General features: G+C 35.5%; 1 protein-coding gene across 2 annotated transcripts in view; it reads left to right on the plus strand.

Moving 5' to 3' along the window:
* MTR (5-methyltetrahydrofolate-homocysteine methyltransferase) overlaps positions 1-12,556 on the plus strand; it is a 114,043-nt gene that overhangs the window by 18,760 nt on the left and 82,727 nt on the right. For both annotated transcript variants that reach the window (XM_012547946.3, XM_023502056.2), the window contains exons 8-12: positions 4,295-4,354; positions 4,788-4,882; positions 8,872-8,972; positions 10,678-10,739; positions 12,068-12,135. In XM_012547946.3, the coding sequence (XP_012403400.1) occupies positions 4,295-4,354; positions 4,788-4,882; positions 8,872-8,972; positions 10,678-10,739; positions 12,068-12,135 (386 nt within the window). The remainder of the gene's footprint in view (positions 1-4,294; positions 4,355-4,787; positions 4,883-8,871; positions 8,973-10,677; positions 10,740-12,067; positions 12,136-12,556) is intronic.

The raw sequence follows: 12,556 nt of genomic DNA on the forward strand, positions 1-12,556 counted from the left end.
CACTTCACACCTCTCATTTTGGCTAAGATGAACAGGAAAAAATAATGATAAATGTTGGAGATGTGGAAAGACTGGGACATTAATGCATTGTTGGTGGAGTTGTGAAATGATTCAACCATTCTAAAGAGTATGTTGGAGCTATGCCTAAAGGACCATCAAACTGTGCATATTCTTTGACCCAACAGTGTCTCTACTGGTACTGTGAGATCATAAAAAAGGGAAAAGAACCCATATGTGCAGAAATGTTTATGGTAGCCCTTTTTGTGATGGGTAAAAAATTGGAAAATGAATAGATGACCATCAATTGGGTAATGGCTGAATAGGTTATGGTATATGAATGTAATGGAATATGATTGTTTTATAAGAAATGATGAAAAGGCTGATTTTAGAATAGTCTGGAAAGATTTACATAAAGTGATGCCTCACTACATAGAGAGCCTCAAGAGAGCTCAATGGTGAGAGAACCAAGAAAACACTACACATTAATAGCAAGTTTATGTGATGATCAGCTATGATAGACTTTAACTCTTCTTAGTGATTTAATGATCCCAGGCAATTCCAGTTTTGGATGGAAATTTCCAACTTTGGATGGAAAATGCCATCTGCATTTAGAAAAAGAATCAATGGAGACTGTGGATTGAGGTATACTATATTTACTTTGTTTTTTTCCCCCCCTACTCATGGTATTCCTCTTATGTTCTGATTTTTCTCTCCTAACATGATTCATATGGAAGTGTTAAATGCAAATGTGTCTAACCTAAAAAATATACAACTAGAAGATATAAATAAGGTTCTAATTAATCTATGATAGAGAAATATTTTCATGGGGAGATTCCTCAGCTAGTGAAATCATAGGTTCAGTTAGAAAATAGTTATAGTTTTATCCATTGTTGAGCATATACCATGAAGATCTTATATTAAAAAAAAAACTTAACATTCACAAAAATATTGTTTGTAACTTCAGATAATATTGGACAAAAAATATTGGACAAAAATGTCCAATATTTGAGCAATGTTTAAACATTATGCTACATTAATTAATGGAACTATTAAGACTATTAATTAATTTAAAACTATTAACTATTAATTAGTTTAAAAAATTTATTGATGTAGTTTTTATACCTAATTTATTTTGCTTTGTACACCTGATTTGACCACCTCTTTCACTCCTCCCCCCAAATGGTAAGAAAAATAAATAAACAAACATTTTCTAAATTTATGTTCCAGATTCGAAGATAAATATGAAACAACTTCTAGAGAGTATGTTTGACTCTGTACAGTGTGCACTATGCATAGAGTTTGAATGTACTTTGCAGTATATATTGTACGTTGTGTTTCTAGTAACCCTACTTTTCTTTTGAAGTGGGGGAAGGTCATGGGATCATAGGTTTGTAACTTCTTTCCAGGCCAATCCCCATATTTTACCAAGAGGAGAAGTAATTTGTTCAAATTAACACATGTAATAATAGGGATAGGACTTGTATCCATGTTCTCTGATGCACAATCCAGTGTTCTTTTTCTATTTTCTGGGACCAGAAATAGTCCTTAAAATTAGAATGTAGCCTTGTTTAGCGGGCTTTTTTTTTCATTGCTGTGGTCATTTATTTTTTTCCCTTATTTTGCGTACTTCAGTTGCATCATCAATTCATAGAAGATTTCCCATGATTCTCTGAATTCTTTATTTCCATTTTTTTTCTTTAATTTCATAGTATTTCATTACATAAGCAGACAGGTAACTCAGTGGAGAAGCGCGCTAGGCCTGGAGTCAGGAAGACCTGACTTCAAATGTGGCCACTGACACTTCCCATCTGTGTGACTCTGGACAAATGCAACTGCTTTTATCCACTAGAGAAAGAAATGGCAAACCACTTCAGTATTTTTGCCAAGAAAGCAAATGGACAGTACATTTTGAATGACTGAATGATCACACTGACAAACTTATTACATTTCTCTCCCATAGAATGTTCAGTCATTCCCCAATAATGACCTCTTTTGTTTCTAGCTATTTTTTTTAAATTACCACAAAAAGGGTTGCTGTTAATGTTGAATTTATTTTTTGCTTGAGAAAATCTAGTGAAAAGAGTCTTTGATTAGGAGAAGGTAGATGACACTTGGGTTCTAATCTTGATCATTTAATTAAGTTAATTGTGAAATCTCGACCAAACATGTATGAGCCTTTCCTGTAAATATAAGATGCTTTCCCTATGCGCCTTGCTAGGGTTACTATAGGGATCAAATAATAGAAAGCCATGATGCTCTGTAGCTGTGATGACAGTTTATTTCATGTTGACATTTTGTATTGAGTTGTAGTGTAACATATGCTAGTCATAATACCTTTCCATGCAGACAAATTTCCCAAGTTTTGTGGAAATAGAATTTAAATTGTAGAATTTGAATAATGGAAAGGGATCTTAGAAGTTACCAGATTCAACTTCTCATACAATACAGGAATTCTTTCTGTATTACATTTTATAGTCTGTTACTGACTAGATTGACTTGACCTCTGCTTGAGGTCTACTAATTAAGAAGGACGCAGTCCTCCATAAGGCAGCTTGTGATTCTCTGGTTCTCACTTAAAAACCTTCTCTCAGAAGTGGATCTGTCCAGGTGTGACTAGACTGTGCATTCAGAGCAGACTGTAGCAGGGTTAGGGATTCTCCCCTCTCCCTTTCCCCTCTTCCCTCTCCCCATCCCTTGATCCAAATGCTCTACTTCTATTTATGCTTTCTAGGAACACAATTCATGTAGTATTATAAAAAGGAATATATGCTCTGGAGTTAGTGTTTAGCCTCAAACATTACTTTTAATTCTTGCCACTTGAGTCACTCTGGGTAAGCAACTTAATTCTCTTAGGCCTTGATTTTCTTATCTGGAAAATGATGGAAAACTAGATTATCTCTGGGATAGTCCCATCCAGCCCTAGATCTCTAGCTATATGTTTGTGTTGTATAGAAATATATTAAAAAACAGTCATTAGTTTTTTAGATACATTTGTATGTGTTTGTGAAGTGTCAGGGGTGGGGGAGAAGGGCTTTTTTAGATTTTAAAGAGGAAATGATCATTTTGGGAGGTGAAATTTCAGCCAGTATTTGTTTTGTTTTAATATCCACAGTGGTCATGCTTAACATATTCAAAGTAAATTCGTAATTTGTAGAAGTTATAATTTTAGTAATTATGTTGGCAATCACAGAGTAGTTATGGTTTTCTGTATCTCCCTGAGTATGAAGACTGATGGATGCTATACAAATTCCTATGCACCTAGTACCATGCTGGCTACTGAGGGGTGCCTGATATATATTGATTCCCCAAATTTTTGGTGCAGTATTGTCACCTTTCTCCTCTTGACCTTTTTTCCCCAGAAACAGACTATCCATTCTATTGTGGCATTAAGAGTCTTATACTCAATATAATTGAATTATTTCCATAGTACTATAGTGCCTTACAAATAGCATGTATATAATACATGTTTATTGAACTGTATGTTAGTACAGTTCAATAAACAATTTTTTTATGCATGCTATATTATATACTGAAGATAGTAGCGTGTAGCCCAGGGAAGAAAGGATTGTTTTCTCATGGACAGGAAAAGGGGATGACATCCTGATTTCCCAGATTTTCCTCAGTTTTACCTTGTTTTAGTAGGAAGTGGATAGACATGGAGCCCTATTCCCAAAATGTCCATTAACTTCTAATGGCTGCTCCATTTTCCATTTTAGAGCATCTCCAAAGTGGTTAACTTTATCATTATTTTTTTTTTAATTTAGTATTTTATTTTCCTTCAGTTACATGTAGAAACATTCTTTAGCATTAATTTAAAGATTTTTGAGTTTCATATTCCATTTTCTTCCTCATCTCTTATATTGGGAAAGCAAAGAATTGGTATAGGCTATATACATGTAGTTATACAAAACATAATCCATGTTACTTGTGTTGTGAAAGAAAACTGACCAAAAAACACTTAAAATTATGCCTCAATCTGTATTCAGACTTCATCACTTCTTTCTCTGAGGATAGATAGCATTTTTCTTCATAAGCAAAATTGTTCTGAGCATTCCATTCCTGAAAATAACGAGGTCATTCATAGCTGAATGAGATGATTAGCTTTAGATGTTATGGTTGTCTTCTATCCCTGTCCTCAGAGGGCTTGCAATCTGTTACACCTGGAAATAATATATATTTTTTAAAAGAGTTGAGGCTTTTTAGAATCAACAACTGCTTTCTTTGTTACTGACTAGATTGACTTAATCTTGAAGTGTATCTCAGAAATTTTGTTTTCTTCTTTGTTTTCTTGTAGGCAGCCTTGTTTGCACTCCAGAAACTCTTTGAAGAGGAATATGATCGGCGGCCTATCTTTGTAAGTTAGAAAGCCTTTTTACTTATTAGAAGATATGTTTTGTGTTCTTCTTTTGAGTTGAGGGCAGCTGTGGGGTGGAAGGACTTTATCTTATGGGACCTGTATTCAGTCTGGGTCCTTATCCCTCTAGTCTGACAAATGGTAAATCTTTCGCCCCTAAAGAAGTGAGGTTTCATGATGGAATCTGGGATGGATAAAGAGGAAAAAGTAGAGTCAGAGCCTTTCTTTGATGGTATAGTTTAAGATAGTCCTTAGCCGGAGAAGTAATTTTTTTGAGTTCTGGGGACCTTATCTTTTTATTGGAACAAATAAGATTATGTTCATAATATATTGTTTTGTTCTATCATGATAAAATGTTTTAAATTTGACCCTTTTTTATGTTCATAACATGTTGTATTCCTAGTTTTAAATTTGCCTGTTTTTAAAAATCCAGGTTTCAGGTACTATTGTGGATAAGAGTGGGCGAACTCTTTCTGGACAAACAGGAGAGGCATTTGTCATCAGCGTTTCCCATGCAGAACCACTATGGTGAGGGAATAATCTGTCTTTCATTCAGTATTCCTTGTTCAAACTCTCCCAGCAGCAGAATATAAGGTCCTTGGGGGTCAAGACTGTTATTCATTTTTGTCTTTATTCCTCAAACCTACTAAGGGTATATATGTATAGTATATAAATGTATACATGTAGTGTGTATGTCTTAAGTTTTTATTGGTGTCTTTTTTTTTTTTTTTTTTGCTTCATCATCATCATTTCCTCAGTATCTCTTCCTTTCCTTTTCCTATAGATTCATTCCAAGTAACAGATAGTATACATCCTTAATATTTATCAAATTGAAATGCATGTAAATCAGTTGCTTTTTGAAGATAGTATATGTAGGCCTAGGAAGAGCAGTTTTCACAGGTGACACTGTCACACTTTGCCTCCTACTGCAGGACCTTCTTGCCTCCCACCTGGACTTTTGCAGTAAACTACTGATGGGTCTGCCTACTTTAAATATTGTTCCCATTCAGCTGCCAAAATGATTCCCCTAAAGCACAGGTCCATCCATGACCTTCCTCTCCCCCTCAGTAATCTCCAGTGACTTCCTATTGATTCCAGGATCAAATATAAAATTTTCTTTTTGATGTTCAAAGCTCTTCATCTCCCAGGCTGCTTCTGCCTTTGCAGTCTGCATACATTTTATTCTTCTCCATGTACACTTTGATTTAGTGGCACAGATCTCCTAGCTCTTCCATAAATAAGACACTCCCATCCCTCTGCTCCAGGAATTCTCTGGCTGTTCCTCATGCTCAGAATGCCACTCCTCTTCTGGCATCCTTCAAATTCCAACTGAAATCCCATCTTTAAGAAGAAGCCTTTCCCAACCAATTTCTCTAAAAATTGCGGTGCCTTCCTTCTCTTAATTATTACTACATATCTGCTGTATAGCTTGTCTTTGCATTCTTGTTTATTGTCTCCTCTATTAGATTGTGAGAGCTGACTGATTTTTCCTTTTCTTTGTATCCTCTGTGCTTGGCTCAGTGGCAAGCATAAAGCAGGTCTTTAATAAATGTTGACTGGTTGACTGACATGGCCAACAAGAGGGGCTCACCTCCCTCAGATAACTCTCTCTCAGATAACTAAATGGCTCAGTAGATAGAAAAGTGCATTTGGAGTCAGGATGGCATGAGTTAGTGTGTAAGTAAGTAAAGATTCACTTGGCATGAGTTCATATTCTGTCTCGGATACTTAGTGTGTAAGTAAGTAAAGATTCACTTAACTGGAATCCTATTTGTCTTTAGCATTTACTTTCTTACTAGATTTCTGAAGAGTATCAAATGAAATTAACATGTAAATGTTAATGTAAATGAGTTATGCAAACCTTAGGTAAATGCTGCCTATTATTTTTCGTTTTACTTAAGTCATTCCTTGAGTCAATTCAGTCTTTCTTTTTAGATGGGATTCTCTCTCTACTAGGTTGGTTGACTGGTTAAGGGATATCATTTTTTTTTTTTTAAGGGACCATGGAAATTTGTGCTGAAGTTTTCTGATTGTCTCCCTTTCCAAAAGGCATTTTTCTGATAGACATTTTAGATCATGGATGGATCTGATTTCTTTGCCATGGATACTTTCACCCAGGCTCCAGATCACAACCCATCTGCCCTGTCGCATTCTGTAGGACTTTTGACCGTATCATTTTTCAGTCCTCAACTTTGCACATTCCTGCCTCACTTAAATCCAATTCACTTGCAAGTCATGACATCAGCTTCCTGATGTCTTGGTCTTTTTCTAGAATACAGGACAAACAACAAGGAATAACAATGAATGAATGGTTCACCCTCCTCCTCAGTTCCTTGGGGCCTTCTTTTGGTTCTATTGTAATATAGTGGGAGCGTGGGACTGTGTGTCAGTTATTCTTAGTTTATACTTCATTTCTGGTGTCCCTTTTCCAGTCACTTATCTCTGATGACATCATTGATGTTGCTTCACTTAAGCAATACTTGGCTGGTAATGTGTTGCATCCTGTTCAAAATTACTGTCCTTCTCTCCATTAAAAAAACCCCAAAACTTAACTTTATTGATAGATTTATTAAGCACTTTATACCAGGCAGTGACATAGCTAACTGCTAAGGATACAAGACATCCCCTCCCCTCAGAAAGCTTGTATTCTAAAGGGAGAAGGCAGCACAAGTCATAAGAGTCTGGATGAGAGGGAAGCAAAGTATGCTTTTCTGAATGTCTCTCCCTCCCTTTATTCCCCATCAAGTTAAGCTGACCCTTGGAAGGAAGGTTGGGAAAGAAAGAAAAAAACAATTCAACACACTACTCTTTGTCTTATAGATGAAAAAACTGAGGCTGAAAGATTAAGGGAATTCTCCTACAGCTAGTAAGCATCTGAGCTGAGATTCAAACCCAGATATTTCCGGATTCCAAGTTTATGACAACTTACTTACTGGACCACAGTGCTTTTTTAATGAAAGAATCACTTGAATTAAGATCTTCCTTTTGTACTTTGTTACTTCTTTATCATTATTACTGATGATGATGATTATTTAGCTTTGAAGAAAGAAGATAAAATGAGAAACCCAGTTTGTCCCTGATGAATTGACAATCTACCAGGAAGATAAACTATGCACATAAATAACTGGAATATAAGCTAAAATATGGTGAATGCTTTGGAGAGTTACAGAATGGGATGAGAAACTGGAGTGGGGAGAAAAGAAAAGATCTGATCATAGAAGGAAGTAAAGATATTGTTTTGTTTTGTTTAAACATATAGAGGTATGGGAAGAATCCATTCCAGATACACACACACACACACACACACACACACACAGACTAGGAGAGAGCAGGAACAGAGAGTAACCTAAATTGAATGAGAAGATGGAGTATATGAACAGAAATGAGGAATCTGAGATAAAGTTTATATTGTTTGGGTGAAACTGAAAGACATCTAAAAATGAGCCTTCCTTTGTTCCCAGGACAGCTGGGGAAATATGTAACTAAATACCAGCATCTAGATGCTACTTGAATCCCTGCGTTAGTCCTTTAATTCTTCCCCTGGAGTAGCCCATGGTACCACTTTGCCTCCTGTTTTGTTGATTCCCTCATTTTGGTCTTTAGTTTTATTTACTCCATATCTGTCTTTTATACCACTCACTAATCATCTTACCTATCCCAAGATACAGATATAACTTCTCTGCTCAGAAGACTTCAATGGTTTCCAATTTGCCATCATAATAATGTTCAATTCAGAGTCCTGACATTAAAGACCCTTCACAATATGGCATCCTCTACTTTCTGTGCTGTTACTGTATTCTTTCTGTACTTCAGAACCATCCAACCTTATGTCCCTCCACACACTACTTGTTCTAGCCAAACAGTACATGCTGTGCTCTTACTTTGCAGTCTTACTTTGCTCTTACTTTGCAGAACTTAGGCTGATACCTTTTTCTAAAATGTGCTTATATGCTTATGAATATCTGTTCAGTCATTAAAGCCCAACTCAAGTGTCAATCTTTCTAGTCAGTCAGTCAGGAAGCATTTGTAAAGTACTTACTACATCTAGTGGTAATATATGATCTTTTATGCTTTTAAGGAATTTACATTTTATTGGGTTTCTCTTGGGTCCTTTGTAAAAGGAGTTTTCTTAACTGGACATGTCAAACATGGGACTAATCAAAACAGATTAAAATGACATATTTGTATTTACGTTTTATCTCTTAGGAGATTATAAGCTCCTTGAGAGCAGAGGCTGTGCCTACATCTTGACTTCCCTAGGGCATGGTATATCTCTTCATCTGTGTAAGCATTTAATAAATGTTGAGAGTATTATTTAAGACTGGAAATGTAGTTTGGAGGCAGGTGGTGGAGGGCCTTGAATTCTAGGTAAGGGTTGTTGACTTGTTTTCCATGAGTGGTACAGGACCAGCAAAGATTTTTAGATAAGGGAGGAATCTGACAAGACTTACATTAAAGGTATATATGTTGTTCTGATGTGAAATGTACCTATAATCTCTTATTTTGTTTTCTACCAGCCTTGGATTAAACTGTGCTTTAGGAGCCCTGGAAATGAGACCTTTCATTGAAACAATTGGCAAGTGTACAACAGCATATGTCCTCTGTTATCCCAATGCAGGTGTGTGTGTGTTTTAATGGGTATTGTGCATACATGTGGTTTATTAAGAGACCAGGATGCAGAGGGGCCGATCTGATTTTGAGATTAGAAATATTGTTATTTGCAGGGTTTAATCTAGTTTGCCCTTCTAAGAGGCTCAAAACCATTGACTGTCTTTATGTTGAAGAAACAGAAAATTATCTGGAAGCTGGCGTGGGTTTGACTTCCAAAAACAAACTTCAATAGAGAAGTCACTCTTGTTTAACCTTCAGTGTGTTGTTGTCTCTCCTTTTTTTTCCTTTTATGAAAAAACAAAATGATGTTTATTTCTCGTTTTTTTGGAGTTCACCATAACTCGTTATGGTGTGTACCCAGCTCCCAAATCAAGAATTGGCCAATAGATAATCCTCTTGGGCACAAGTTTATTTTGTAGACTTGGGAAGGAAAGACTTGGCAACTCACACAATCCAACTCTCTCATTTTATAGGAAATTCTTCATGATGAACTTTTTTGTTTTTAAATGAAGTTTCTAAGGCCCACCAGGTCCTTACATCTTGTTAAAAAATTTGCAGTTTTAAATTTTATTTTTTACTGGAAATAAGAGAACTCAAAGTTTGCATAAGAGAATAATAAATGATACCTAGAATCAGGTAGTTGGAGGCCAAATTTGTGCTGGAGAGATTTAATTGAAATAAAGCTAATGAGTTTTTATTTATTTCCAATAGAGCAGATGCTCATTAGTTCAAAGCAGAGATAATGCTTTTTTTCCTCCTCTTAACCAGCTGTGGAACAATATAGCTGACATTTTGAAAGAATGATTTCCAGAGATGGGGAGAAAAGAATTCCTTTCTTTCTTTCTTTTTTTTGTGTCTACCTTTAACTTAAACTTTCATTTCTTTTCCCCTTTATCCCTTTGTCCTTTCTTCCCTTTTCTTCCTTTCTTCCTCCTTCTTTCCTTCCCTACCTTTCTTCCTCTTTTTTTTAGTAGCTTTTTTAATGCTAATGACATACTTTTATATGTATGGATTAAACGCCACTCCTCTACCCCTCTCAGTAATAACTACTGCAGTCAGGAAGACATTTAAAATTTTTTCTCATTTAGAATGGTAATGTGTACAGGCCTTATGTGTAGTTTTGGGAAAAAAAAATTGATGTGTTTTGTTTTTATATCACTTAATTTGCCAATATATCCTACCCCCAACATCTTTCAGACGGGCTTTTCCTATGTCATGGATTGATAAAGAGAAAAACAGTATGTGTAGCATTCCATACATAGTCTTCTCCAGCTCTTCAAAGAAAGGAAAGAGATGTTTTCTCATATCTTTTATTTAGAGTCAAACTTGGTCACTTTTATAGCATTTGTTTTAGTTATTTTATTTTTATTTCCATTGTAATAGTCTGTGTATATTGTTTTGTTGGTTTTACTTTATCAGTAAATATGATTTTTATGATCATATCCAATAGGATAAGAATAATCATCTCTTTATTCATCATAGTCATTGTTTTTTATTGCATAGTAACATTCATGTACCATATGCTTTGGTTAACTGTTACCCTGCAGTCAATGGGAATCTGATTTATTTCCAGTGCTTTTCTATTACAAAAAGTTGCTATAGATGTTTTGGTACAGATGGAACCTTTCTTTTGATCAAATACCTCCTTAGGGAATATATTTTAGCTTTATTGCTTATATAATTGATTATATAATTTGAAAATGTTTTTCTAGGTCTTCCCAATACCTTTGGCGAGTATGATGAAACACCTGAAATGACTGCAATGCATATAAAGGTCTGAATTTTTTTTTCAACTTTTAGTTCTTAGGGACCATTGACTGTTAAGTTGAAAAGGATCTTATGGGACATCTATCTAATCCAATTTTCTTATTTGCAGTTGAAGAAACTGAAGTCCAGAGAAGTTCCCTGGCCTGTTCATAGCTACTTAGTGGCAGATCTAGAGACAGAAACTTATTTTTTCTAAGTTTAGGGACTGTACTAGGGCCCTTTCAATGAAAGTATTTTCTTTTTCTATTTGAATTAATATTTATCAAGCAACTTCTGCACATGGGACTCTTGGTTTAGCACTGGAGGTAGACAAAAGAAAGCCATTACAAATGGAAGTATTAGTGTTGCATAGGGGTGCTAGTCACCCATGTCTCAGGCTGAGCTTCTTGAGGGCAGAGGTTGCTTTTTGCCTAGCTCTCAGCACTACGTCTGGGATGTAGAGGGTGCTTAATAAATGTGGATTGATTGATTGATTGATCTTTTTGATTCCAAGATCTGCTTTCTTATTGATGATCGGATACTTACATTAAAAAAATTTAATGGGAGCAAATGTGGTTATGGGGATGTACTGAGACGTTATGTGGTTTGCCAGGGGCTTGCTGCCAATATGTGACAGAGGTAGTGGAATTTGAGTGCAGGTCTCCTAGAATCAGAGGTGAGATTTCAATGCAAAATGCCATGCTGAGAATTTATTCATATTTGCTTGGGGAGAGGCGTTAATAAAAACAACAGCTTTGCTAAAAAACAAACAAATAGAAAACTTGGATTAGGAATGTTAATGAGTCAGACTAATGCTTAAACTCATTTCTTAAAGGACAAATCAGTTAAAGGGATAATTAAGAGAATGTATCTTTCCTTCACTATGGTCTTTTGCCTCTTAACTTCAGATGAAGAAGGCATCCCAGACAAGGATATTAGGGTAAAATATTTGCAATTCATTGTTTTGTAATAAATGCCTGGAATTTAAATGCGATTTCCTGGCGAACTTAGTAATAGTTTTTACCTAAGGAGTTGTTTATTCTGTCTAAGTGTACTCATTGTAGGTTAAAAAAATTATTGGGATATACTAATGGGATAATTTCTTGCTACAATTTTTTTTTTTGACGGGATATTGCAGCAGATTTCAAATAACCCTGGCTTTCCTACTCTTTCAAAAATCAGATGGGAAGGATAGATATTAGTATTTACTCCTATAGTTAAATACTTCAACAATTCTTTGAATCCTCTTTGTTATTCTGCCTAGAAATCCATAAGTGGAGTTCTTTTTTTTGAAACATTAAATTGTTGGAGGATTTCTGGAATTCAAACTCCACAATATTCTGTCTCTGTTTACAGAACTTTGCATTGGATGGTTTGGTCAATGTTGTAGGTGGTTGTTGTGGTACCACGCCGGATCATATCAGGTAAGGTGACATAGATCATATCAGGTAAGGTGACATACAGTACTGGGATTAATCTCACAAAGAGGAAAAAGTCATGTTTTATGGAGGAAGGACTGTAATTTCATGGAAGGAAAAGAGGGGCAAGATCTATACTACAAAAGATAACCAGATTTTTCAGAAACATTTTAATAGCTTGTATGCACATAGGTTTTATAGGTCCCTAAGTTCTTACCTCACAATAGTCCAGTGTAATTGATAGTGAAGATAGTTATTTTATACATAAAGAAATTGTCACTGAGATTAAGTGACTTGCCCAGGATTACATGGCCAGTAAAGGAATAGAGCTGTATCATGAATACAGGGCTTCTGATTCTCAAGTCCAATGTCTTTTACAGTACAATGGGCTGAATGGAACACTCTTATTTATCTAGCTTGTTTATTG

The sequence above is a fragment of the Sarcophilus harrisii genome, chromosome 4, assembly GCF_902635505.1.
Source record: "Sarcophilus harrisii chromosome 4, mSarHar1.11, whole genome shotgun sequence".
Lineage (NCBI taxonomy): Eukaryota > Metazoa > Chordata > Mammalia > Dasyuromorphia > Dasyuridae > Sarcophilus > Sarcophilus harrisii.